The sequence below is a fragment of the Cinclus cinclus genome, chromosome 16, assembly GCF_963662255.1.
Source record: "Cinclus cinclus chromosome 16, bCinCin1.1, whole genome shotgun sequence".
NCBI classification, from domain to species: domain Eukaryota; kingdom Metazoa; phylum Chordata; class Aves; order Passeriformes; family Cinclidae; genus Cinclus; species Cinclus cinclus.
This window is the reverse complement of record NC_085061.1, coordinates 6,958,309-6,985,373: the sequence shown is the minus strand read 5'-3', so window position 1 is coordinate 6,985,373 and position 27,065 is coordinate 6,958,309. Positions and strand designations below refer to the sequence as shown.

At 38.8% G+C, this 27,065-nt stretch overlaps 2 protein-coding genes across 2 annotated transcripts; both read left to right on the top strand.

The window, feature by feature from the left end:
* Positions 1–224: 224 nt before the first annotated feature.
* Positions 225–11,737, top strand: PMS2 (PMS1 homolog 2, mismatch repair system component). Its single transcript, XM_062503330.1, has 15 exons — positions 225–244; positions 473–612; positions 1,178–1,264; positions 2,321–2,423; positions 3,096–3,279; positions 3,650–3,817; positions 5,089–5,186; positions 5,491–5,590; positions 5,837–5,921; positions 6,327–6,479; positions 7,484–8,378; positions 9,166–9,333; positions 9,816–9,916; positions 10,774–10,943; positions 11,323–11,737. Exons 1-15 carry the CDS (start codon positions 225–227, stop codon positions 11,464–11,466), a joined length of 2,616 nt encoding a protein of 871 aa, XP_062359314.1. The 3' UTR covers positions 11,467–11,737.
* A 1,848-nt stretch (positions 11,738–13,585) lies between these two features.
* LOC134050379 (radial spoke head 10 homolog B-like) lies at positions 13,586–27,050 on the top strand. Its single transcript, XM_062503403.1, has 19 exons — positions 13,586–13,928; positions 14,664–14,739; positions 14,956–15,024; positions 15,223–15,396; positions 15,965–16,050; positions 16,659–16,779; positions 17,550–17,726; positions 18,392–18,539; positions 18,990–19,111; positions 19,570–19,756; positions 20,459–20,567; positions 20,652–20,731; positions 20,831–20,979; positions 21,773–21,880; positions 22,942–23,112; positions 24,304–24,355; positions 24,870–24,980; positions 26,056–26,245; positions 26,663–27,050. Exons 1-19 carry the CDS (start codon positions 13,660–13,662, stop codon positions 26,739–26,741), a joined length of 2,478 nt encoding a protein of 825 aa, XP_062359387.1. The 5' UTR covers positions 13,586–13,659; the 3' UTR covers positions 26,742–27,050.
* The last annotated feature ends 15 nt before the right edge of the window (positions 27,051–27,065 follow it).

Below are 27,065 nucleotides of genomic sequence, written 5' to 3'. Positions count from 1 at the left end.
AGCGGCGCGTTACTGACACTCGTGGGACCCAATGGGCTACGGCTTTTCGCGGTCGCCCTCCTGCCATTGGCTGGCGTTGAGTCGCCGCGTGCGTCCCCGCAGGCCGCCGGGCCGGGGAGTCGGGTCTCGGTGTGGGGCGGGCGCGCTCCGGCCGCTCCCGGCGCTCACCGGGCGGGGCGGGAGCCTGAGGGAAGCGCGGCGCGTCCCGCCTCGGCGGGGCCCCGATGGAGGAGGCTGCGCCCTGGTGAGTGCGTGCACCGGCCCGGCACCGGCCCCCGCCTTCGCACCCCCCGCCAGGCCGCTTTCCTCCCTTCGCGGGAACCGCGGATCCTCGCACGGGCCGTAACCCCCCCCGCGGCGCGGTTCCGGCTTCCCCTCGGTTCCCGACTCCCCTCCCGGCTCGCTTGGGGAGGGCTGAGTGTGGTTTGCTGCCGGCTCTCACCGCCGTGGTTTGCTGTCCCTCTCTCCCCAGCCCGCAGCCCGCCGGGGCCATCCGGCCCATCGACCGCGGGTCTGTCCATCGCATCTGCTCGGGGCAGGTCGTGCTGAACCTCGGCACTGCCGTCAAGGAGCTGGTGGAAAACAGCCTGGATGCCGGAGCTACCAACATCGGTAACTCTTCCTCGAATTTCATGTCTTTCCATAGGCTTCTAAAGCACGTCATTTTCCTCAAAACCGAGCGCATGTTTACAAATCTGAGCGAATACTGTTCGGACCAAGCATGTTTGCAGTGATTTTACACCTCGGGTTAATAAAGCATTTTGATTCCCAGGCTCCAGATGCTCTCCTAGTAGCATGTGAAATGATGTTACTTAATTTCTAGCCCCTTTGGCCACTAAAAAAGCTTGTGGCCTAAGCAGTGGTGATCAGGCTATGGCCTTGGACTAGCACAGGTAAAGGCAGGGCTGGTTTCCAGAGCTCCCAGGATGGTGTCTGGGATAATTGGGAAAACTTCTGTTCAGACAGTAGTTCAGTGAAGCTGATTTACCTGGAACTACAGACTGGTTTGCATTAGATTGATCTAACTTTAGACAGCCACCAGGATATTTTTTTCTGTTATTGTTCAGTTTTGACATAGAAAGCTGTTATTTGAAAAATTGCCTTCAAGTGCAAAATTGATACCAAACACCATGTGTCAACGTAAGGAATTAAAATACTTTATAACTCAATTTTGTAGATATAAAACTTAAAGATCATGGGGCAGAACTGATAGAAGTTTCAGATAATGGAGGTGGAGTGGAAGAGGAAAACTTTGAAGGCTTGAGTAAGTTGAAATTTTTTTCATAATTTTGATGTGGGCATTTAGCTTAATCATATTTAACGGGCACTTGGCTTTTACATAATGTATGTGTTACCTGCAAGACTTGAGCAACACTAGACTGATCTGTAGTGCTCTTGTGGTTATAGTTCTTGTAACTCAGAAATAGTCTTTGGTTTCTTTGTTTATTTAAATGGCACAAGCAACACAAATAATCACAGAGGAGAAAATCTTATAACTGTTCGTGTGGAATAATTTATGTTTAATCATTGATTATTGTTGAAGGAGTTGAGCTGTGTGGAAGTGTCTGCTTTGGGAAGGTGAATTATAAATTTGAGTAACTGCTGGAAGGGAACTGACATTGCACTGACTATCGAACTTCTCATTTGCTAATTTTGAATTGGACAGAATGGGAGCAGAAACAATACTACTGTCTGCTGAATCTAACTAGGCAATTAACAGAAATATTGGCATTTCTTTCTTGATAAAACAGCTAGGAATCTTTTCCCCATAGGTTATTTCTCGGGAACTTTGCTGTTCACTGTACATTTTTGGTACATCAGAAACTCAATCTGCTGCTGTTCCAGCACAGTGAAAGTTCAGGGGTGCTGCTGCAAGGTCAGTCTGTTACCTGGTGACTGGTGCTGCACTAAATGGTGTGGATTGAGTCCAGCTCAGCTGTTGGGGTGGACTGGGCTTATGCCTGTCCTCTATCCACCATGCACAGCACAGGCTGCAGCTCTTTTCTGGCACGGCAAAATCTCTGACAAGTCCAGCAGCAGCAGAGGCAGGTACTGTGTCCTGCTCTGAGGCATCTTGTAGTGCTTATACCAATAATGCTGAACAAATCTGTGATGTAAGTGTGAAATAACAGGTGCATCAAAAGATTTTAGAGAGATCTTGTTTATAGGAAGAAGGGAAAACAAGCAGTATTTTGTCTTTAATTGTTATGTAAAATACAATTAATAATACAGAAGGTTTTTTGCTTCTTGACGTGCATTCAAAATCTACTTGCATAGACCACTTTGAAGTGAAATATGTATTCTAAATATCTTTTTCCAGCTCTGAAACATTACACATCAAAGATACAAGATTTTTCTGATCTAATACGTGTTGAAACATTTGGGTTTCGAGGTGAAGCTTTGAGTTCACTGTGTGCATTAAGGTAATTAATATTATTTATTTGTAGTAGAAAGTTGCTATATGCACAAAAACACTACACCCTTTCAGTTTACCATTATTGATAAAATGACGCTTTGGAAACTTTCAGTTCCTTACTGTTGGGTCAGTTTTGAGCAACAGGTTGCATGACATCCTGAGTTGTTTCCAACCAATATTATTCTATGATTCTAAGCACCTGATTGGTCATTTTATGTGCAAAATTTAGAGTTACTTAAGTGTACAGATGTACAGGGTGGGATTGTGTATTTGCATGAATATTTGATCATCTGATGAAAAGCACTGTAATATTTAAGTGCCAGTTGTTAGGCTGTAAATCATTACAACTGTACTTAAATTTCTTTCAGACCAACTATACATTTTAAATCAGCTTTTGTACAAAGTGCTGCTGGTATCTATTAGAATGAGGAATGTAATGTTCAGCAAAACTAGACTTTAACATTGAGTTTTATAAGAGAGGAATGAAAGGGACACAAATAATGTGTATCTAGGAAAATGTTACACTACTCTGAAAAACAGGTTCTTAGTTGTTTACAGGGAATAGTTGTTTTAATTAAATTAATAGTATTGCTGCAGTTTCTACTCTGCTTGTCATAAGGAATAGATAAGATAATATGGGGCTCAGTGAATAATTCTGTTGCCTCTTTCCTCCCATTAGTGATGTTACCATTTTCACTTGTCATAAGTCAGCAAAGGTTGGGACTCGTTTGGTGTTTGATCACAATGGCAAAATTACTCAGAAGACTCCTTTCCCACGACAACAAGGAACAACTGTCAGCATCCAGCAGCTGTTTTATACCTTACCAGTGAGGCATAAAGAGTTCCAAAGGAATATCAAAAAGGTCAGGTCAGAAATTCTCAATTCAAAGGAGTGTTGTCCCCCAGAATTTATTCACTGCCGAATGAAATTCTGTTCTCTGTAGAATGCATTGATTACAGACTATTTCATGCCAGTCTTACATCTTATTCAAATAACAAAAATCTTCTTGTATGCTTTTCTCTTCTGCTTTGTTATATTTGGGTTTAAAGGTACATTCTGGATTTTCCAATTTTGAAAAGAATCTGTATCGTGATTTTTTTTTTTTTTATTTAACTTCTAAGAATAAAACTCCTCCCCTTTGTTACCTACAGATATTGAATGCTTTGTTCATACTTTTTTGTTTTTAAAAGAGAAATTTCATATAAATACGAACTTTCTTTTTCCTTTGACAGGAATATGGAAAAATGGTCCAGCTGTTACAGGCCTACTGTATTGTTTCAAAAGGAGTGAGGATTAACTGCACTAATCAAGTTGGTCAAGGGAAAAAAAGCTGTGTGATATCCACTGCTGGAAGTCCCAGTTTAAAGGAGAACATTGGAGCAGTATTTGGACAAAAACAGGTATTACTTTCATTATTGAAAAGAGAGATAATGTAGCTCTATAGAGGGATTTTTAATATCTGTGAAGGTGTGAGAAGATGGAGTGTTGGCCCACAGCACACTCTACAGGCTGACAGAGGAGAGACACTGCAGCCTCCATGGCTTCCTCTCAAAGTCCTGGGTCTGCTCAGAGATGTTTTATGGAAGAGAAGTGATTTAGCAGATGGGGTATGGCTTAATATCTCTATGAAACCAGTTTAAGAGCTCTTGTGCTGTGTGTCACAATAAGCAATTCTAAAAAAATCCTTTAAATGGTGTGATGTGAAAGTCTTAACTGGAGAACAGAAATCTGTGGTGTGTTCACTTTTGCAAACTCTTCCTCTTAAACTAAGTTTTATTCTGGATAACCTTTAAATGGGATTGCAGTCAGCCTCTGTAAAGATGTAGAAAGTGATCCTTTCTCAGGAATAGCTATAAAAACAGTTGTTATCCTCTAGATGAGAGCAGAAATTAAAAAAAAGCTCAAAAACATCCTTCTTACAACTGTGTATTACAATCATCAAAAATATTGAGTGGTTGATAGCTGCTGGCTGTTGATAAACATTTTTTCCTTCCACAGGACCCATACAGAAATCTCAAAACCTGTTCATGCTGTGGCTGAAAGATGAAGATTTTTAACTTTGTGTTGCCCTGTGGCACCAAGCATAGTTGAAAATTGAGTGTTATCTGAATAGAATGTTTAGCTTATAGCCTTTTATAGCTTATATTTTTTAATATTAAGTACTTAAATTGATAGAAGCTGCTCTAATGGCAGAAAAATAATAGTGGCATGACTGAGAAAATGTTTGTGGTAGACATAACTGTTCTTAGAGAGCTTGTGATTCAAACAGCACATTTTTGAAGTTTTATTGTCCTTTTATTGTCTTTCTCAAAAGAAACTGCTTTTACTCCTTTTGCCTTTTATTGTAGCATAAAACTTGTTCAGGTCATATGTATGTCAAACTGTCAATCATTCTGTTGTTCTGTCTGTGTACATTTAATGTAAGAGTCTGTGAAATAACATGTCCTGATATCAGAGGTAGAGAAAAGGCATTTCTTAAAGGCATTTTTCTGTTTCATAGTGAACAGTGCTATTATTTTCTAGTAGGTTTGGATATTTTAAGTGTTTGTTTTGGCCAGCCAAAATCTACAATTTTCTCAAATAAATTTTAAGGCTAATAAATGACAATAAAATAAAAGGGAAAATCTATATAGGTTTGATGTTTCACTTCCTTCCCTTTTTCTTTTTTCAGTTGCAGAGCCTTATTCCTTTTGTTCAGCTTCCTCCTAGTGAAGCTGTTTGTGAAGAATATGGACTCAAACCTGCTGACCTGCCACAAAATCTTTATAGGTAATTAGAAAAGTACAAACCACTGCTGCCTGTAGCACTTTACCGTTAAGCCAAAATTCAAAATAAAAAGACCTAAAAAAGTGTGATTTGTAGTACCAAAAAAGACCCAAGAACAGCATAGTAAATATTTGGATGCAGTTCTGTAGTAGCCTTTGTCAGACAAGGAATTAGGAAAGGAGATGTGCAGAACCATATTCCCTGATGCTGTATAATAATGTTTCCTTAAGCCTCTTATAAAATAGTTTCCCCTTAAGCATGTTTTTCTCATTCATTTTTCCTTACTCTTACATTATTTATCCAACAGTATTAGTGGCTTCATTTCTCGTTGTGATCACGGTGTTGGAAGGAGTACGACAGACAGACAGTTCTTCTTTATCAACCAACGTCCCTGTGATCCAGCAAAGGTCAGGGCCTTGCTTTTCTGTCTTCAGCCCCACTAACTCCATATTCTCTGAAAACCTCAGGATTAGTAGCTCCTGTGTATGTTTGTTTCTCAGTAGTTTCAACTAAGTTTCTGTCTTGGTTGTGTCTATTTAAGTGAACAACATCTCAGTCATACAATATATGTTTTAGTACATTAGTTAATATATACTGGTGCAAAATAGAAGATAGTATTTTTGAAGTTTATTGTTTTTTCACTCTTTTTGCAGGTTGTCAAGATTGTGAATGAAGTTTATCACTTACACAATAAACACCAGTATCCATTTGTTGTCCTTAACATTGGGGTAGATTCTGGTATGTTCTGAATATTTTTGAGTAACTTCAGTAAAGGCTATTATAATTTATTCTTCAATGATGTTTGTATTGAGAGAATATTGTCATTTTCATCTGTATGACTTCCTGCACTCTGGGCATTTTTTCATGCTCAGTTAGTGAGGGAGAAGTGGAATCTAGCTGCAGTTCCACTATTTTTCCCCTCTACCTTTTCTGTACTCAAAAATAACTTCTTGTCTTAAGTGATGAGGAAGAGGTCATCTTAATTCAAGAAAACTTGTGTCATGTTTTTGTTTGCTGGAATGTTGAGACAGTTAAATATGATATGCAGACAAAATGGCAAACAAACCAGAACTAATTCTGTGCAATAACATTGCATTTTATTTGCAAAGCAGTTATTTTTTTCTCTTTTTTTTTTTTTTCCAGGATGTGTTGATATCAATGTAACTCCTGACAAAAGGCAAATTTTACTTCAGGAGGAGAAGTTTTTATTAGCAATTCTAAAGACTTCTCTGATGGAGATGTTTGGTAGTGACGTTAACAAACTGAATGTCAATCAGAAACTTCTGGACATTGCAGGTAGGACAACAAATGTGGAAGTTTTCAGTATGATGTATGGCAGAGAATTAAAGATGGAAAAACATTGTTTTAAAAACCCAAAGAAGAAATTAAAAAAATAAATAAAAATAAAGAAGGACCCTAAGTTATTAAGTGATTGCTATGGAAATGACACATGCCAGCACAGCAGGATTTACAGTCAACTTTGTGAAGAAAAAATTAACACAGAATTAATTGCTAATGCTTTTAAAAGATTTCTCCCAAGACACTGAAAGAGATCTATGGTTTTTTTTAAAGAAATGTCTTTGAGAAAGTATGGTTAAGGGGTCATAAATACAATATGAAAATGAAGTATGAGTTTATTGGATTTTAAACTTGAATTCTTTTATATTATCTACAGAAATTGTGGATTCTCTTGTGACTGTAGTCTTTCAAGATCACTTTCCCAAGTTAAGATCATCTCATCATCTTCATCAACAGAGCCCTTTCTAATTTTCCTTTTTGCTGACATGTAGAATCAGTTGTAACCTGATTCTCACTGTTACTTTAAATTAACCTTCTGTAAAAACCTTGTTGAACTGGCAGTTGACAAGATTGAAGTCCTCTAATGACCTGCAAATCCCATATACTCTAAATGCCTATTGTGCCAGCTCCTGAACACTTTGCCAATTGAATTTTATTTTTATTTTTTTTTTTTAACACATTAAACTGTTAGAGCAATTCACTTTTTGTTGTGGCTCTGTGACTAAACTCTTTTGGTATAAATAAATGTGCTGATTGGACTGATTACTGTTCCAGTTTAAAAAGAGACTACAAATTCATTCTTAATAGTACCATTAAATGTCTTCAAGATGTTTGATATTAATGCATTTCAGTGCCATACACATTGTCTGAAGCTTCAGGGCTCCTTTGAGCAGTTTGCTATTTTTCTGCCTCTTTTCATTCCCTTTCCTATAGCACATCATTTAATTCATGTTTCCAGCTAACTTAGAATCTTGAAATACTCTGTATTCTGATTTCATTAGGTAACTTGAAGAAGACACTTCCTGAAGAGACAGAAGAGCCTCAGGCAGAAATGCTGTTTGACTCTAAGACTGAAAATCCAGGTAGTGAAGGCAAAAGAATAATGACTCTTGCCAGATTAAGGGAGTCATTCTCTCTCCATCAAGCAACAGAAAGTAATTTTAAAAGCTCTAAAAAGGTAAAACAGCAGCACCATTCCCCTAGACAAAGGTTACTCGATACCACTGGGAGTACTGTAAAGATTCAAAAGGCTGTCTTGCCTAAGGAGGCTGAGAGTTATCCTAAGTTTGACTCAAAGGTGTCAATTCCAAGGAGACACTTGAGAAAATTAGAAGATACTGCAGATTCTGGATCCTTTAGCATTTCTGAGTCAGATGCTGGATGTAGTACACTGGAAACTGTAAGCTGCATCAATAGTGAAAGTGCAATTAATTCTGAAGAAGAATTCTGTAGCACAGAAGAACAGATGCAGAAGGAAAGTCTTAAAACTGCTGGATGTAGTAAGAAGTCATTGGACAGTGATGTTCAGGTCTTGGGCACTGAACCCAAGCTAGATCAAGTGAATGACTGGACTGATCAAAACAAGTTCTCTCAAGAAGCCAATAGCTGTTGCCCAAGAGTAAAACGTTTTAAAATCAGAAACTTTAAAAGTGAAGCAGATGATTCCAAGGCATGTAAATATCCTGAAGTGGAGAACACTAGTGTTGATGTACTGGTGGAAGTTAAAAAGAAAATTGTGCCTCTTGAATTCTCTATGAAGGTTTTGGCAGAAAAGGTAAAAAAGGTAATACAGCAACAACAGAAAAATACAGACACTGAAAATTACAGAAGATTTAAAGCAAAAATTAGTCCTGGGGAGAATAAAGTAGCAGAAGATGAATTAAGAAAAGAGATCAGGTATTTCTGCTTTCATTTGCTTAATATATTTTGTTCATTAGTTAATAAAATTAGTTAAGCAAAAATATAAGACCTGTCTTGGGTGGGCAAGAGGCTTGCATGTACCTGCTAGGTTTGGGTCTATTTTTTATTTAATGTCACAAAAAAAAGTCCATTTGATGAGTTAGTTTACTGGCAGAGCAGCTACTAGAGCTAAGTGTAATCAGAATGTGGAAAAAGACACTATAAAAAGACCACAAACATCATAGGTTTGGCTTAGATCAGCCTTGTGAATTGCAGTTAAGTCAGAGACTTAATTTAATGACACATAGCACACTGAAAAGACTGCATAGCTCATGTTCCTCCCTTGTGTGAATGAAATTTGGTGAGACCCCCTGGAAAAATAAGTTACATTCAGGTGGTCAGGGGACAGTAAAAGTCTGATTTGTTAATATTTGGATTTAAAAAACATGTTAGGAAAGTCTTCTAATTGTGAAAAGAAGGCAAATGATGTCACCTGCCTTCCAAACCATGATGCCATCTTCAGTGTTACTTACTTGGGCTATTGCCATATTGTCTACTTCTAATTTTATTATCTCAAAGGTGGGGGGGTTCCTGTCTTAATGATGGATTTTGTTCTGCCAGAAATGGCCTCATCAGTCAGTGGCAGATTTTCAACATATTCTGCTTAAATTAGACTTTTTTTTTAATATAAAGTGTGTTCTGCAGGGGAGAAGCAGGTTTTCAAGTTTTATATGCTAACTGATATGGGCATAATTTATAATCTCTTTGTATTTTTTGTATACAGCAAAGAAATGTTCGCAAAAATGGAAATCATTGGCCAGTTCAATTTAGGGTTTATAATAGTAAAGTTGAATTCTGATCTATTCATAATTGACCAACATGCTACTGATGAGAAATACAACTTTGAGATGTTGCAACAACACACTGTTCTCCAAGCTCAGAAGCTGATAGTGTAAGTATTTTCAGTGTTTTAACAATAACATGTTTTAAGTTGAATTCAGCATTTCAGAAGGATATCTAGGATTTATATTTATGTAGCATTTCACACATTCAGAACACTTAATACTAAAGTGTTCTTTATATTTTGTGTTTCAAAGAGTGAATACTCACATGAAACATAAATTCCATGGATGCAGTTGTAGCTGTGCAGCAAGTCAGTGGTCAAACAGATTTCCCTGCTTTCATAGCAGCCCACAGTTTGGTAGGATATTGGAAACTGTTCCTGCAACAAGGAATGCTGCCCAACTGACTTCATTCTGCTGAGTAACACTTGGAAGTAACAGTTCAGTAGTGAGATTTTTTTTTTAAACAAAGCAGAATGAAAAGTTTTACTACAGAGCTTTGTATTAAGTATTTCTAGGTTGTTTCTGAAGTCTGTTTTAAGTGTTCTGCACTGTGTACCTATGCAATACCATATTTTTCTCTCTCTTTCAGGCCTCAAAATCTCAATTTAACAGCAGTAAATGAAACTGTATTGATTGAAAACCTGGAAATATTCAGAAAAAATGGCTTTGATTTTGTCATAAATGAAAATGGTGAGTTTGGACCAGAATTGTTGGAAGTTATTAGAGTTCAAAGGTCTAATTTTATTAATTATGCAAAAATTCCCTTGAGTGTTATCAGAAGCTTTGAAATAAGATGCATTGTTGTATATGGGATGTTTGTTTGTTCAGACTTATGGTTCTGTGGTCTCTCTGCATGATTTAACAGAGCATTATAAATTATTTACCTCGCCAGCTTTTTACAGAAGTTTTTGAAGACTGTTTGGAGTTACTCTTTGGCTACATGACTGGATGTGCATTTTCTGGATATGCTGCATTAAAATCTTTTTGTTTTATTAGTACTGATTTTCTTTGGTTTTCCTTATGGCTTTAGTGGTGACTTGCTTTGTTCTTTCAAACAAATTCTGTAACCTCCTTATAGTTTCCCTTATACAGTGAGGATTATGAAAATGCAGTGTGGTGCCACTTTGCTGTTTGGGAAGTCAGTATACATTTTTTCCCATGGTATTCAGTCCAGAATATCCCAGGGTTTCTTTGGTCTAAAATGCTATTAATTATCAATCTCTAACCATCGTTAATCCTGAGTGATTTTGTAGTCACATAAACTCAAAAAAGTTTCATAACCCATTTGTTCTTTGGAATTGAAGGGTTTGTTAGAAAGTAGATCTTCTGCCCTTTAAGTTTGCAAACAACTTTTTGGTTGATGTTAAAAGGACATCTGCCATAGTTACCACTTTGGTTAGTTAATTATGTCAATCAAAAGATTATAGTTAAACATTAGTATATACACACAGCACATTATACTAACTTCTTAAAGTAGTTTCTCAGTTTTTCTCTCAAGTAATTTCTTATATTTCTCTGTTTCTTTATTATTGTTGCAAACCTTCCAGCTCCTGTAACTCAAAGAGTTAAATTGGTATCGTTGCCAACAAGCAAAAACTGGACTTTTGGTCCACAAGACATAGATGAGCTGATCTTCATGTTGAGTGACTACCCTGGAGTGATGTGCAGGCCCTCGAGGGTCAGACAAATGTTTGCTTCCCAAGCTTGCAGGAAGTCTGTAAGTACTGCACTTGATGCTTGTGTTCAGTTAAATAAATACCACATTTCCTCATGCAGTACAGGTGGCTGTAGCTGTATGTGTATTGCAGGGCAAGTTGATTTTCTGCTGAGTGTCAACAGCTTATATCCTTCCTTCTGTTCCTCATGTCTTTATCTAGTGTAACCTGGGAAATATTTCTGCAAGTTTTTTATTTTGTTCCAAACTAACGTGCTCATGAACACTGTCTTAGCTGGGTTTTGTCTTCTCATTGTCTGGGAGGTGTTTTTTACTTTTAATGCCTTGGCCAGAATTAATTTCCTATAGTAGCTGAAATATTGCTCTGCGTCAGCTGGCATATGGAAAAAGGAAATAATTAGTTTTTTTCCTTTGCTTGCAGGTGATGATTGGAACTGCACTGAATGTGCAGGAAATGAGAAAACTGATCAATCATATGGGTGAGATTGAGCATCCCTGGAACTGCCCCCATGGAAGGCCTACTATGAGACACATAGTCAGTTTAGACCTGATTTCACCAGAATAAGTGTCTGTTTACTAACATTTAAAATTTTAATTCTTGGCAATATTTTGAGCTTTTATTGTGACTCTTATTTCGAGTAAAAAAAATTTTAGGCAGTCTTCAAAGTTGGAAAAAAGAGCACTTGAAGGCATTCAACAGGGTTTCCTTGTTATTCCTGTTGAATCATCAATACCAACATCCTGGAATTCATGTAGTAATGTGTCTCCTATTGCAATTTACTGCGTGTTGTACTTCCCTGAGCAGCAATCAAAACTTTTTTATAAAATAAATACGTTTATATATAAAGATCAGGAGTAGGTGCACCTCATTTATAGCAAATACACTGCTGCTTAAAATGAAATGGAATGTGAATTTAAGTCACTAGCAACGCCATAAAACAAATATTAGTTTTCTATGTTTATACATCATTGATATGATATTTTTAAAGAAAATGAAAATTATGCACAAATTAATTTTTTTTTCTTATACCAAAGCTGGGTTTCATCAGGTAATGACTCAGAACTTTAATATTGCATTTAATTGTTAATTTCCTGTTACCCTGTGTGTAAGGCTTGAATAGAATACTTAGTCTGGCATCATTACTTGTAATTAGCATTGTTCCCTTCCACATTCCCAACTTATTTTTCAAGAACAGGGATTCTTTTTCTGATAGTGAATGGGGAAGAAATGAGCTGTCTCACCAGTCACTGCCAGTCAGATCAGCCCAAATTGTATCTCAGTACAGTCAAAACAGGTAGAGAATTGTCTTTTTTAATCAGAAACTATTAAAACAGGTAGCTACGCACTTGCAGTTCTGTAGGACCAAGATTTGACCCAAGCAATCCGTGTTTATGGGTTACGTTCCGTTCACGCTCCATTTCCCGCCGATAGAGCCGCGGCCGTGATGCTGCTGTTCCTCCAGTGCTCAAAGCCGCCCGCGCCGCTTCTCCGAGCAGCTAAATAAAGCGTGCCCGTGGTACCCGGCGCGGCTGTGGCCGAGAACCTTCAGCAAATCGTCCGTGCTCGAGTGGAGCCGCGGTTTCGCCCCGCTGCTCTGCGGGCTTGGACAGCGGCCCGGCCGGGCCCGGCTCCGTCGTCATGGCCACGGCAGCGCCGCCGCACTGCGCGTGCGCGGGGCAGAGGGGATCGGCCCGGGCCCGCCGCCCTCGGGTAAGGGCTCGGTGAGGGGTCGGCACCGGTACCGGCTCCGGCCCCCTCAGCCGGGGCTCGGTGAGGGCTCGGCACCGGTACCGGCTCCGGCCCCCTCAGCCGGGGCTCGGTGAGGGCTCTACACCAGCCGGGGCTCAAAAAGGGCTCGGTACCGGGCCCGGCACCGGTACCGGCTCCGGCCCCCTCAGCCGGGGCCCGGTGAGGGCTCGGCACCGGTACCGGCTCCGGCCCCCTCAGCCGGGGCTCGGTGAGGGCTCTGCACCGGCTCCGGCACCGACCCCCGCCCCTCAGCCGGGGCTCGGCCCCGGCCCGGCCCCGCCGTTCCTCGGGAAGGGTTCGGCCCCGGCCTTTCCCCTTCGATCTCAGCTCGGGTGCCGCTGACAGTCGAGGCTGTCCTTGGCAGCCCTCGTCGCTGCGGCACTCGCGGGTTGGGTTCTTGCACTACTACCAAGCGGCCGTACCCGGCTGTGATAGGATTGCATCTGTGCAGGCAGTCCTGTAGCTCTGAAATGGAAAAATAACTGCAACATTTGATGTTTGCGTTGTGCTGTGGCTCAGTCTGCAGCTCATAACTTGGAAAGCAACTTGAATCAATAATATTAGTGCAGGTGTAACTTCCCAGAATTTGCCGAGCACGTATCTTTGAGAAATGGCTTTCAACTTTTCCACGTAATTAAATCTAATAGCTAAAAATCGGGTAAAGGTGGAGATCGGGGTGGCAAAAGTAAGTCTACTGACAACACTTCCATCACAGTGGTTTTCCTGGAAGACTTGGAGGTAATTCACAGACACTGCTCCCTGTTAACCTTGTGGCCTGCCTGCCACAAGCTGACACCACTGGCTTGAGGAATTGCTGTTACAGAAATTACTTAATGCATGCATGTGTAATAATCAAAGAAATACTGTTGGCTTGGCTATTTTTTTTTTTTGTAGTTGTCAGTGTTTTGGGTTCTTTAACTAGCTTATAGGGTAAAAATATGTACATAGGACAGAAATAAATTTTCATTTTTCAGAAGGAAAAGTACACATTGAGACAATTCAACAGCTATGATAAAAGGCAAGAAGAAAGATGTCAAGAGGAAAGATGCCAAGAAGGATGGGAAGAAGGCAGCTAGTGACAAGTCAGAAGGGTCTCTAGATACTACAGTTGAGAGTAGCTTAACAACACTGCCAGATTTGCAGAATGAGTCAGTGAGTGAAGAAACTCAGGCAATTCCAGAGGCACCAGATAAAGAGCCAAGGGCAGAGGAACCACCAGTCCAGCCTGTTCCCACCATCCACGAGGAGCCTCTTCTTGCTCAAGTGATCATAAAAAGGTATACTTGTTACAAATACAGTAGTGAAGTCAGAACTCTCATTGAAGTATCTCTGCTGTAGCCAGTGTCATACCAGCAGAGATTTGACTCTTGATTTGAAGCAGAGAATCAGGTTATTTAGACCTAGTAACAGTGGCACCTTAGGAGATGTACAAGTGGAATTCTGCCTTCTTATATCCTAGGATGCTGCTGGTGGCCTCTACCTGCCAAAACTCTCATTCTTTTAGCTTGTTCACTTTCTGTGAAATTTTGTTAAAGTTTACAGACAGTTGGTGAAGAAAATATGTCATGTAATTTTTAGTTGTTGCTGCCTGTTAATGCTTAAGGCTGCTCATATCTCTACAGAATATCCTGAACTGAGGAAGCAGGTGAATGGAAATGTTAACAAAATCCTTTTGTATTTCAATATGATTTTTATATGTAATGTTTCATATAGGAGCATGCCTGACTTTAAGGTAGAAAATGCTACCAATGTGGGTTTTTTTCTTGATTGAAGGAAATATGTGTCTAAGGCAACTCAAAAATTATGTGGAATATTACAAGGGAGGTTCAAAGAATTTGAAATTTTCTTGTTGTTCATTATGCTACACAACATGCAGCAGCTGACCTGTGTGTAGACCACGGTGAATCAAAGATCATTTATGTGATCATTTATGTGAATATATGGTCATTTATGTGATTTAGATGTACTGCAAGTGACTTGAAATCTTCATCTTTAGTTTGCTTTCTTTGTAGCTATGAAGGTGAACAAGTTGATGAATTCTATGAGGGTGAAGGATTTATATGTTTTGAGGGAGGAAATACGTACAAGGTGAGTGTATAAATTTTTTAAAAAGTAGCAGACTAAGTTCTCTCTCAAGCACTGAGAAGCGTTGAAAGCTCTGTTAGTTTCTGGCATTAAAACTCTTGATTTGACCTAGTAGTTTGAGTGGAATTAACTTGTCATTCTTTCAAAATCTTAGTCACTGTAGGCTTCAGCTGGGGTAAGAATAAATCTGCAAATGATGCTATTCTCTTCATTTTGAAGGGTCTGTTTTCTGAAGGGCGTATGAATGGAGAAGGAACTTACACATGGGCTGATGGAGTCAAGTATGAGGTAAAGTACAATTTAAGTTATAGCTGAACACAGTTGCACCCAGTTAGATGTGCAAGTTGAAGGAAAGTAGATGAGTTGCAGTAATTGGTACAATACAGGTGGCAGCTGCAGAGCTGTGGCAGTGATTTCAATTACAAACCTGACTTGTCCCAGAAGGTTGGGAGTCTTAGATTTTAATGTTGTCATTTAATCTTTCAGGGAATATTTACTAAGAATGTGCTGATGCCTAAGGGCCGTTATACCTGGAATGATTGCAGTGTTTATGAAGGATCAATCCAAGATGGACTCAGGCATGGATATGGAGTTTTCAGGAGCTATGCTCATCCAATTTCTTACACTGGTTATTGGTGCAATGGCAAAAGACATGGAAAGGTCAGTAAGAACTAAATGAGAGCATGGGCTTGGGTGGTATCTTCAGAAACAGCAAGTGTTGCTGTGCTAAGGTTTTACAAAAGGGTTTTGTTCTGTTGCGTGGTCTTATGCCGTGTAGAGATTTGTTTTTCCTGAGGAGTTCTTCTGAGGTTGTGAATACAGCTAACAGTGTAGAACTGCTGTTGGAAGTAAAAGTCTGAGTGGGTCAGGAAACTGATCTACCTCAGACTGAGTACTGTAATTAAGATGCCGAGGTTAGCTCTCTTAAAGTATTTCCAAGGGGAAATGAGAGTCTACATGACTCTACATGAGTCTACATGGTAGACTGATGTAATGTGATGGGATTTTTCTTTTGAAGACTTGGTGTTTTCTAAAGTCTTACCTCATATTAATCAAAAGAGGTTGCTTTTTTTATTTAATTGTATCCCTTTCGTTGCTTTCAGTACAGTGAATCAAAGTGACCCTAAGTATTAGAATGTGATTACAAATGTCATATCATTTCTATGTGGTGTTTTATTCCTGTAGATGAATATTTAGGTATTTAAACTGACTGTGCTCTTTGTTTCAGGGTTTGATTTATTATGATCAGGAACAGACCTCCTGGTATCTTGGTGATTGGGTAAATAATGTCAGAGAAGGATGGGGATTGAGATGGTAAATATGATAACACTTGTTCTTCCCCTCAACATTTTTTATTTTTTACAGTTTCTTGTATTGTTTAGAGTGGGTACAAATGTTGTCATTCCATAGTAGTGTGCACCTTCTGCAGTGGAATAAAAAATGTATGAAGTGCTTTATGATAACAAAACAGACCTTTAGAAGTTTATTTTTATGTGCAGTATTTTTACTAACCATTCACACAAAAGAAGAGCTAAAGACAAAATCCCAAATCAGCTTTGGTAAACCACAATTCAGTATTGAAAAACAAACACATGTGATTGATTTGAGCAGATGAAGCTGCCTTATAAATAAATAACTTATCTATAGAATTATATGTAAAAAAATACTGTTAATAGCTATGGCAAAGACTTTTTGAGAAAAAGAGCTGGTTAATATTTTTAGTGATTTCTAAATTAAAAATAGGAGGTAAACAGTTGCTACAAAAATATCTTTGCATCCATGTCATAGTGAGTGAATTTTCAATTTAATGCTTATATTTAATCTTAATAAATTATAAATGTATTAGCAGTGAGGTTTTGCATAAGCCTTTCATAAGAACAGCATAGAATTTAGTATTAATTAATTTATATATTTTTTTGCAGCTACAGATCTGGAAATACCTATGAAGGTCAGTGGAAGAAAAATCTACGACATGGATATGGAAAAATGAAATGGCTGACAGATAATCAAGAGTATGCAGGACAGTGGGAGTGTGGCATACAGGTATTAATTTCTTTCTCAGAAACCTTTCTTTAATTCAGCATCTGTGCACTACTCTAGGAAAGCTAAATAGGGAGTTTTGTGCGATATCCAAGGAGCTTTGTAGGATTTTTGTCTGTTGAGTTTGCCAGTTGAGATAACTTTTTTGTAAATTGATTCTTATGTTAGCAATGTTCAAGTTGTTAAAGGATTTTGATTTAGTCCTATAAATTCCCTAGTGGAAAATATAAACATTTTTTTAAAAAGTTAAAGAAGTGTTTGTGGCTTAGCTTGAGCTATGACTTCAGCAGTAGGTATATGTGGCAGTTTATTTCTGTGTTGCCTGTAAAATACTAGACCACACTGTCCCCTCTTGGAAAAGTTTTATAATGATAGACAATTCTGTGGCATTTTCAGTTCCTTCCATTTATTATTCTGTTTCAAAAAGAAGGTAAGTTACTTGCTCTATCTTTTCACTCTGCTTAAAATTGTCAAGGAGTCCAGCTTGTGGACCACCCTGGCTCTGTGGCATGGTGATCATCACCTGGTTGTTCAGCACTACAGGTGAGGGATTCAGGGAGGAAGGGTGGGTATTTTTAGGGGTCCTGTGGTAGAGCTTGCTCAAGGATGTGTTGATGCAGTGCATCCTCTGTGTGCTTTGCCCATGCACCTTTGTAGATGTAGCTCTGTCCATGCTTTGAGGTGCTGCAGCCATCTGCCTGGGGCTTTTATTGCAGAGAATTGACAAAATCTGGACCTGTTTTTTGAACACACTTTTTTTTTTTTCCCCCCAGCATGGTTCTGGCACTCACAGATGGTTTTTGAAAAGAATGGAAATGTCTCAGTATTCTCTATGGAATGAATATGTGGGTGATTTTGTGAAAGGGGAGCGCCATGGACATGGGATGTTTATTTATGCTGATGGATCAATGTATAGTGGAGAATGGGTGCATAATAAGAGGCATGGCAAGGTGAGTATTGTCAGAACTATAGACAACAGCAGAGCAAACTGTTCTGCTCTGTATAGTGGATCTCTATATTTCTGTACAGCAAACTGTATTCAGTTTGCAGTGTGGGTGGAATCTCCAAACAAATGGCAGAGAGTCCACTGAAAGCAGTAGGAGTCCTTCCAAGGACACAGGCTGCCTCTGTGGTTAGATATGTTTTGGGTATACAAAAACATACATTTCACTGTGGAGGTTTTCAGTGCAGTACGTGCAACTTGAGTTTTGCAGTGGTTGGTCAGAATTTCACACTTTCAGTGTGAGCTAATAGATTTCAAACTACCCTTTCACAGAGAGGTTCATAAAACCTCTAATAAAACAGACTTTTGAAAAACTCTGAGTGGAGTGCCACATATGCAACCTAAGGAGTGCAAAAAAGTCTTTCTATATGAGGGGAAGATAGGTTTCAAAATCAAACAGATATATAGTCGGTCCTTGATCCCAACAATGTACCTATTTAATATGTGACAAAATGCATTATAAAAGAGGGTAGGAAGAATTATTTTGCTGTATTTTATTTCATATATTGCATTTTAGCCAATATTCTGAAAAGGAAATTTGACTGAGAGAATTAGTGGTTTTGGGTTTTTTATCTTTGTTTTGTATTTATATTATAATTTATCTGTCTGTAGGGCATCTTTGTCTTCAAGAATGGTCATGCTTTTCAAGGAGAGTTTGTAAATGATCTTCCAGTGAAATTTCCTGCTCATCAAAGGTCTGGTGTGAAAGACAAAAAGCTGAGAGCCACTAGCACAAGAAGGCATTCTGGCACAAAATTAGGTGAGCAGCTTAACAAAACAAATTCTACCCAGTTCACATTTTGTTGTTCCATGTTACTATAATATTAAATTGTTTGTACATACTCAAAGACCAGATACATTTCTTCAAAGAATAAAAATGGGAGTCATGGCTTTTGCTTCCATGCTGTGTTTCCTGTGAATGACACTTGAAATGACACATCTGCACCACATTTTGAAATGAATGGAACTGTTATCTGAAAATTTCACAGCTTTATTAATCTCTGCATTTCCTTTTGGTTAGAGGTTGATTTGACAAAATTGCTCTTCAGTTGTTCTGCTGTTGGTTGTGAAATCTGTACTACTTATTGTGAAGCAATCTATTGTTCCAAGGCAGTAATATAAGAAGGAATAATACACATTTGGTTTTTCTGTGTGAGTATATATTAAGCTTTGTTTTAGTTTGTTCTAACTTATTTTATTTGCTTGGTAGAAAAGACCACAGCCATTATTGACTTGGGAGAGATTTCTATTCTGGGATCAGATACTGATTTTGATTTATCTTTCCTGCTTGACTTGTTGCCAAGGGAAGACAGAGAGGAAGAAGTGAAACAAGTGAGAGTCTACTGTTTGGTACTTCCAGTTTTCCCCTGTATTGTGTTTCATACTATTTTATTTCTGATTTATTTGTGTTAAAGTAACTCTTTCCATTAAACAATTATTTGAAAATCTGAAGGCCATGGAAACAGAAAAGCAAAAAGAATTAATAGAAGCTCTTCTGAGCTTCCACTAAAAAAGGCCAGTTAAAAATGGGTTAACATATCTGGAAAGGCATTGAGCAACCAGCTTTAGCTACTCTGAGGTTTGTCCACTGACAGAGGATGATTTATTTTTATCGGTCACCAAAACCCATGTATTAAAACTAGTTTTGAGTAATGCTTTTATGAACTCCTAGCCAGGATATGCTTTTCTAAGTTGCAAAGTCAAATAATAATCTGCACAGTTACAGGATCAATACAAATGGTCTCTTCTTGCTTTGAGATGATGCTGGAAACATACCCTGCTTTGTTTAGGTACAATTGGCTGTGTTGAAGCATATTTCAAGATTGAGAGAAGCCTACTACTTCTACAGTACCTTAGGCTGCAGTCCTTCTCCTGATGGCACTTTTGTCCTGACTAAGCTGCAGTTTTGGAGGTTTCTGAAGGACTGCGAGTTTCATCTCTCCAAAACTCTCGCTGAAATGGATCGGCTGCTGAGAGGTTTGTATTCCTGGTGAGCAGGGTCTAGAATGGAGGAACTGTAATTGTAAGCTGTGGAGAGTTGGAAGAACAAGTTCTCCTGGCAGCTCAGCTCTGGGAGTTAAGTGGCCCTGAGTCAGTACCTCTGTGCCTGTGAGTTCTCAGTGGATCAGTTTACACTTCTCTGAGCACTTCTGGTCCTTAGGTGAGAAATTAGGAAATTAAAATACATTGAAAATTGCACTGAAGAGCCATCTGTTCAAAATACATATTCACCCCTGGTCTTGCCATTACTATTTAAGAGAGAGAGAGAGAGTTTTGAGAGAGAAGCAGGAGAAATAAGTATTTTATTTTCAGTGCTCTTAACTTTGGTTTGCATGTAGTAGTTTGTTTTCTTCCATGGAGTCAGTTAATCAATCAATTCCCTTTAGACCTGCAGTGTCCTTAATATGTGAAGGGTTTAATTCCCACTTTGAATACCTTTTTATTTCTATATATGCTGAGTGGATGCATTTCTAGAAAGAGAGTTGTTCAAGATCCAGCTACAGGTGGACAGTTCTCCCTTGACCTTTGTTTGGAAGTGCTGCATTGTCTGAGTCTTCCAGGAGTGTTTTTACACTGTGATAGGTGCAGAGGATAAGAAAGGCTGACAAGTCAATATGCCTATAAGCATTTTAATCTACATGAGAATAGTAGAAATTTGGGGTTTTAAAAATTTTTTAGGTGATAAACCACTTAAGGATATACATCATCCTGTGGAGACATTACTGTTCAGAACATTTGTATCCGACCTTGTTCACCTGGCATTTCATATCTATCATGAAGAGTTCAAGTAAGTTTCATCTTTTAGTGAAATTTATTTCAGTGTAGTTAGTTTAAATCGTCCCAGACAAGAGTATTTTTGTTTGAACTGTAGAGACAAAGTTCCTCATCTGCAGAAGTGTTTCTTAGAAATGATGTCCAGGAATTTTCTGCCCTCTGCCTGTCGTGTCCAAGGTAACCAATGCTATTTCTTCTGTGTAGAATTCATAAATTAGCATCTCATGCATTGCAGTTTTATTATAACTGTTATTTTTTCCCAATTCACTTTGCAAGGTATCTTATATTCTGGTGAAGAATTCACATCTTTTGCCAGGAGCTACATTGGAAAATGCTGGGAAATATATGTAGATTTTTGTAGACCATGTCCCAGACCTCCATTTGAACCCACAATGAAGCTGAGGCAATTCCTCTGGATGTTGGATGTAATAATCTAATTTTGTGTTGTTTTGTGTGATTAGATGTGCTTTCTTTGTTCAGTTTATATGACCCTTCTAAAATAGTCCCTATGGCTTCTGCACAGTTGAAAAGGTGGGAGAGAGGTTATTCGTGCAGACTTTCCAAGGAGCACTAAAGGACCAGTTGTTCTACTGTTATCTGCTGTTATTTATGCACTTTTTCAGGATTTGAGTTCTAATTTTTTCATTTTATCAAATCCTAGACAAATGTGTTTAAGGGAATATAAATATTTTTGTTTGTCCCCACTGTGTCTCCCTCTGTCCTGTCTATAAAATGTATATATGAACGTGTCCTGTTGTTAGAACTCAAAAGTGAAATAACACTGTAGACCATTTCAATAATGTTATTTACTACAAGAAGAGCATGAGATTCTTTACTAAAATCAGTAATTCAGGGACAGATTAAGATTACTATGAAGGTAGAGAACAATTCTCACTGATATGCCTGGGGTTTGGGTCCTTCACTTTATAAATATGAGCAATTTTTTCATTAATCAAAAAATCAGATGGCAAAACTGCAATTTTTTATATTTTTGTTTATGAGCTTTCACAAGTACTTTTGTAACACTGCTTTTGTAGTCCAGGGGGAATTTCCATTGGCTTCAATAGGACTAGAATTCCACTCTGCTGTTAATTACATATGTGGAAGTATCATTTGAAACCACTAGAAATTTTGGCAAAGGCTTGAAAGGGGGGTAGATTAGGTCCATGTGGGGAATGCCTTAAGTGCAGTTAACATGTAACATTTATTCTTACCCAGGATCTTAAACTTCTCAGTGAACAGTTAACTGCTCCAAGAGTTCTGGAAATATTTGTCAAAATTGGTGCCTCTCTACCTGGCATCCATGGTATCAACCTGGAGCTGGAGGTGTGTATGAAAAAAAAAATATATAGTGTACTGCTACAGGAACAGTTAAAATTGCTTTTAAAAACTGCTTCAAATGCTGTCCTACCTGCTGGAACAGAAGGAAAAGGAACTAATTTATTAAAAAAAAAAAAAGGGTCCAAACTTCAGCCTCTATTTTTGTCTTCCTTTGTTCTGCCTGTATCTTTTAGTTTAGGTCAGGTACTTCTGTGTTTTTCTTAATTATCTCATTTTAGCACAGTCTCAGCATACTTGACCATTCAGAAAGGTCCTTAGGAGTGCTGTGATCCATGCAGGGAAATCCCATTTCCAGTGGAGTGCTGCTAGTGCTAGTTCTGTCCCTGGGAGCTGCCTGGCAATATGGATATGCAGTGATCACAGAGGGATTAATCACTGCACTTCCAGATCTTGAGGCTGTTAAGGTGGATCAGTAATTAAGATGTAAACCCACTGATCCTGAAAATCTGGTGTTCCAAGAAGCATGCTTAGTGACATGTGAGGTGCTGCCACCTTAGTGAGGTCAAGTAGTGACTGTAGAAGACTCTTGTGCTACCTGAGAACTGGCCTAGTATAGAGGATTTTCACCCTTAAAGAATTAACTCTTAGCAACAGTATCTTGTAAATGACATGTCTGAATTTGTTTTAAACAGGATATTATAAACTGAACACACAGTGGAAATCTTAGTAAGGAATCCATTATAAAACCACTCTTGGGGTTTCTAGCAGCATCCCATGCAATTAAAATACTATATTTGAGGCAATAGCTGTAGTTGTGAGTTACCTGCTAGAGAAATTTCTCATAGCTCCAGATACAAAAATCACTGCAGTGTTTTAGCTCAATATGACTTGTATAAAGTGTAACACATCATATCCTCTCCTGAATTTTTTGAGCTTTGGCTCTTTTCAGTTTTTTTTTCAGAAGAAGGGATGTTTGACTAGATAAATGAGGCCAGGGGAACTTCACTACCACTTCTGAGTTCTTTGCTTGCTCAGGTGCATAGGCCTTTTAATGAAGAGTTATTGTAAGAATGAACTAATTTACCATTACATTTGTTTTACTCTAGATGGTTTTTCTGGAATTTTTTGAAGCTCTTCTTGAATGTGCATTGGTGTATGTTACCAAGGATATGATCCTGAAGAAAAAAGCTCAAGATAATCAGAAAAGAAGTAGCTTTGAAATCAAGTTCTCTGAGGAAACCTCAGCTGCGTCTTTCACAGAACATTCTCTGCCCCAGGTAAAGATGATGCAGACCTGTTCAACGTTGTTATGTGTCCACTTAGAGAACAAAGTCAGGCCCTGAAGATGTTCTGTTTCCTGACCATGAAAATCTCTTTCCTCTTTTTGCATAAACAAATATTTGATTGGGTCCTTCTGCTTTTTCTGTTTGCTGATACCTTAAATTGTAACATCAGTGTAGACTGTTATAACATAGATGCACATTTTCCTAGATAACTGTAAAAACACACAGAGTACTTCTGAAGGGAGCTGACAGGTTGGTTGGCTAGTGAAAGATATGTCTCTTCTGCATTAAGCTGAATGTATAAAATTGTCCTGTAAAAATGGCATTGCAGCTGTTGTATGTAGCAAGCCTTGCTGTTTGCCAGCAGTTGAGCTGTCCTCTTCCTATTTTTGCTAAACTTCTGAATAAGTGTTTTGTAGGTTGTGAGATGCTGCCTGTGACACTGGTGCAATTTGTATATACAGAGTAGTTGAGGACATGAATTAGAATTATTTGGAATTATGCACAAGATGAAAGTATTTTTGTTAATTCAAAGAGTATTCACAAATGCAATTTCACAGCCTCTGTGAGCCAGTAGTGCCACTGTACACCACCACTTCCCATTCTTTGGCCAGTTGTTCACACCCTATGCACCCATTCCCTTGCATCACTGCAAGCAGTGACACAGTTGCACAGTGAAGTGGTCCAGTTAAAAAAAAAAATAAAAAAAAAAATCTTAATTTAAATGTACTGAGGGTAAAATTTTTCTTGTGTTACATTTCGTTAGTGCACCTGCAGTAGAAGTGTATTTTGTACAGACATAAATGATGACATTTCCAAGGCAGCTGAGCTGCATACTCAGGAGCAGATGATCCATAGATGAACAATATGTAGAGCAACATGTAAGAACAGAGGAAAAGGTCAAAAAACAGGAGATTTAATTTTCTGTAGTGCTGTAGCTCTGAAATAGGATAATACTACTTGCCTGGCTGGTATTGAAGGTAAAGTGTTACCTGGTGATACTTGAAAAGGTGAAACACTCATGCAATTTAAATATTTTGAGATAGTCATGATTGCAGGTTGCATTTGGCTGGCAGAATGCTTTGGAGATGGGAATTTGCATGACTCAAAGGGACTTGGGATTTCACTTTGTGATTTGAACACAAGCCCAGACATTTAGTAACTGAATTTAAAACTTCTTGCCAGCCACCAAGACCTCATGAAGACACAGAGCCTTCTCATCACCCTTCTCTACTGGGTGAGTACTGTAAAAAGTGGCTGTGAAACTATGAAGTGGCTAGAGCAGAGTCACTTTTTTGCAGCTTTCAAAACAATTAAAGAGGAGCTGATCATGGAAACAGGTGATGTATTGCAGTTACAGAGGGCAGTTCCATTCAGCTGGGCAATTATGACAAAGTTTAGCCTTCCATACATGCTGTACATGGATAGCTGGGCAAGTTGGAACCTCTGAATTTTCTGTGCTTTTTAATTGGAAGCTATCACTTTTTCCTTAAAAATAACTTTATACCCTCTTTAAACCTTAATTCTTCCTGTTCTGTCCCACTTATGTGGGCATGCAAACAGGAACTTGAACTCTGCATTGTGCCTTCATTAGAAACAAACTTTTCATCATTTCAGAAGTATTTTAACCACCGGTCTGGCTTTCAGGTCAGATGACAATCTATATTTGTTTGTGCTGAAGATCAAACTTGGAATTTCATGAAAAGGATTAAAGGCTGAGTAATTTTAATTTTCTTTCTCTGCAATATCAGAAACTCTTCTTTCGTTTCCCATAACTCCTGGAGAAAGCAAAGATGATGTGTCATTGCTCAACGAGGATGTAAAAGAAGAACAGGATTCCTGTCCAGAAAAGGAATTGACAGGTAGAACAGTCCCACTGTTTTAGGACTTAACACACACATACAAATCTCTTGTAGCTCTTGAACTGTGGAGTTTTAATTGTGTGGGCAGATTTCAGGTTGTCACAAGAGGGCAGTAAATGAGCATTAATTCTGGAAGAAGATTTTTTTTTTAAAGCTGGAAATATTATTTAAAAGAAAATAAAACTTTGTGATTAAATGAGACATTTAAGGACTGACTTACATAGTTTCCCTAATTTTAAAAAGCTACATTTTATTTCTAGGACATCTGTAAGCTGTAATCTGTATTTACTCTGTGAGAAGCTCAAGCTGTGAGCCTGTCCATGGAATGTCTTGGACAAATAAAATGTATTACTGCCATGTCCTGCTTCTTCTACTTAAAATAAGAATTACTATTAGTGATGTGCCACCACTAGCTGGGATGAGATGCCTTATGTTGGGACAGGCCAACATTCAGGCAAAAGGGATCTCAGTAAGAGCACTTTGGTACGTTGAGGATCATAGTTTTTTGTACCATCTTCCTTCCAGCTGATTAGCAGATCTCATCTGGGTTGGATTTTGTGTTTGTTAAGTGTTTTCTGCTGCTACAGAACTCAAATCCAAGGAAATAAGTTGATGAGGATCTTTGTGCAGGCATCAGCTCCTTGGCTGAAATCTGATGGCTGAAAAGTTATAGGTCTTAAAAACTGTTCCATCACCTGGGCCTGGCCTTTTTCCTGACATGACAAGGGACACTGGCACACACCTGTGTTCTTTCAGGTGGTAAAGTTTGTTCCTTCCTTCCTTCCCCCATGCACAGGAGTCACAGATACTGAACTGTCATCAGGTTACTGCAGAACTCTTACCACAGGATTAAAAGGGAGAGTTCATTTTTTGTGCCACTCCCAGGCCCAAGTCACTGAAGCCTCACAAAAGGGCCACCCCCTTTCAGTTTGAACTGTCTCACACCTTTCATCTTCTGTACCATGCAGAAGCCAAACTTTCCCTTTGCAGAATATCAGAGCTGAAATATCGTAGTCCAAAACACATTTGAAATAGAAATGCCCTGCTAAATAAATGTTTAATTTACATGTTGCAGATGAAGCAGAAGAAGATGAACAAAAGGAGCTATTTAGTCTCTGGATATGTCAAGTGGAAACCTTTTTCACAACTAAGCTCTTCCCTGCTTTTGAGCATGAAATAGTGCTGAGGGAAAAAAGAAAAGAAATAAAAAAGCAGGATGCTGAATTAGCTGGGCTGAGAAAGATCCAGGCTGAGGAGCTGAAAAGGTGAGTGTTGAATTTTGTCTGGCAGTACTGTTATCTTCTACTAAGAAAATTACTGAAAATAAGTGTGCTTAAGAAAGTTGTACAGCATACTGTACCTGGAAAACAAACTCTTACAGGTTTCATTAGTAACCTACAGAATGCAACTCCTGTGCTTTCTGCTACTGGCTGGAGTAACAAATACAGGCTACTTTCAGGTTACAGACTCTTAGCTCTGGTATTTCCTGGCACTTGGGTCCTGTTCTGTGTAAAGACAGTTAAGACATATTTGGACTTGAGGGGGTAATTAGAGACCTTCTGCTTCTCTATGCTGTGGCAGTTTATACTCCTCATACTATGACTAGAGCTGGATTTTCTTAGCCAGTAGAAATCTGCCTCCCTCCTCTTACAGTACCCTAAATTCAAATTTTATTCATGCAGACTTATTGCTGAAAAAGAAGTAAAAGAAGAAGCAAAAAGGCAAGAAGCAGCTGCTGCAAAAAAGGCACTTGCCTTGTAGAGTGCAGTGTTAAGAGTGTCAAGCCCAGGAGAGAAGCCTTGTCAAAGAAAGATGCATCTTGGGAGAATGTTCTCTCTTGGAGAGGTCTGTAGCTGAAAAAAGAGGCCCCCAAGAGAGAACCCTCAGCACAGAGCCTGAGAAGAGAGGCAGCACCCACAGGTAGCAAGGCACCTGCTGATGAAAAAGAAAACAAACAAAACCAAACAAACAAACCTCAAAAAAATACCTCCTCTGCTGGCAACTGCCGAAGCTTCAAGCAAGTACCCTTCAAATAAGAAAAAATAACCCCAAACCCAAACAAACCCAGAAGACCCAAATTCCTAG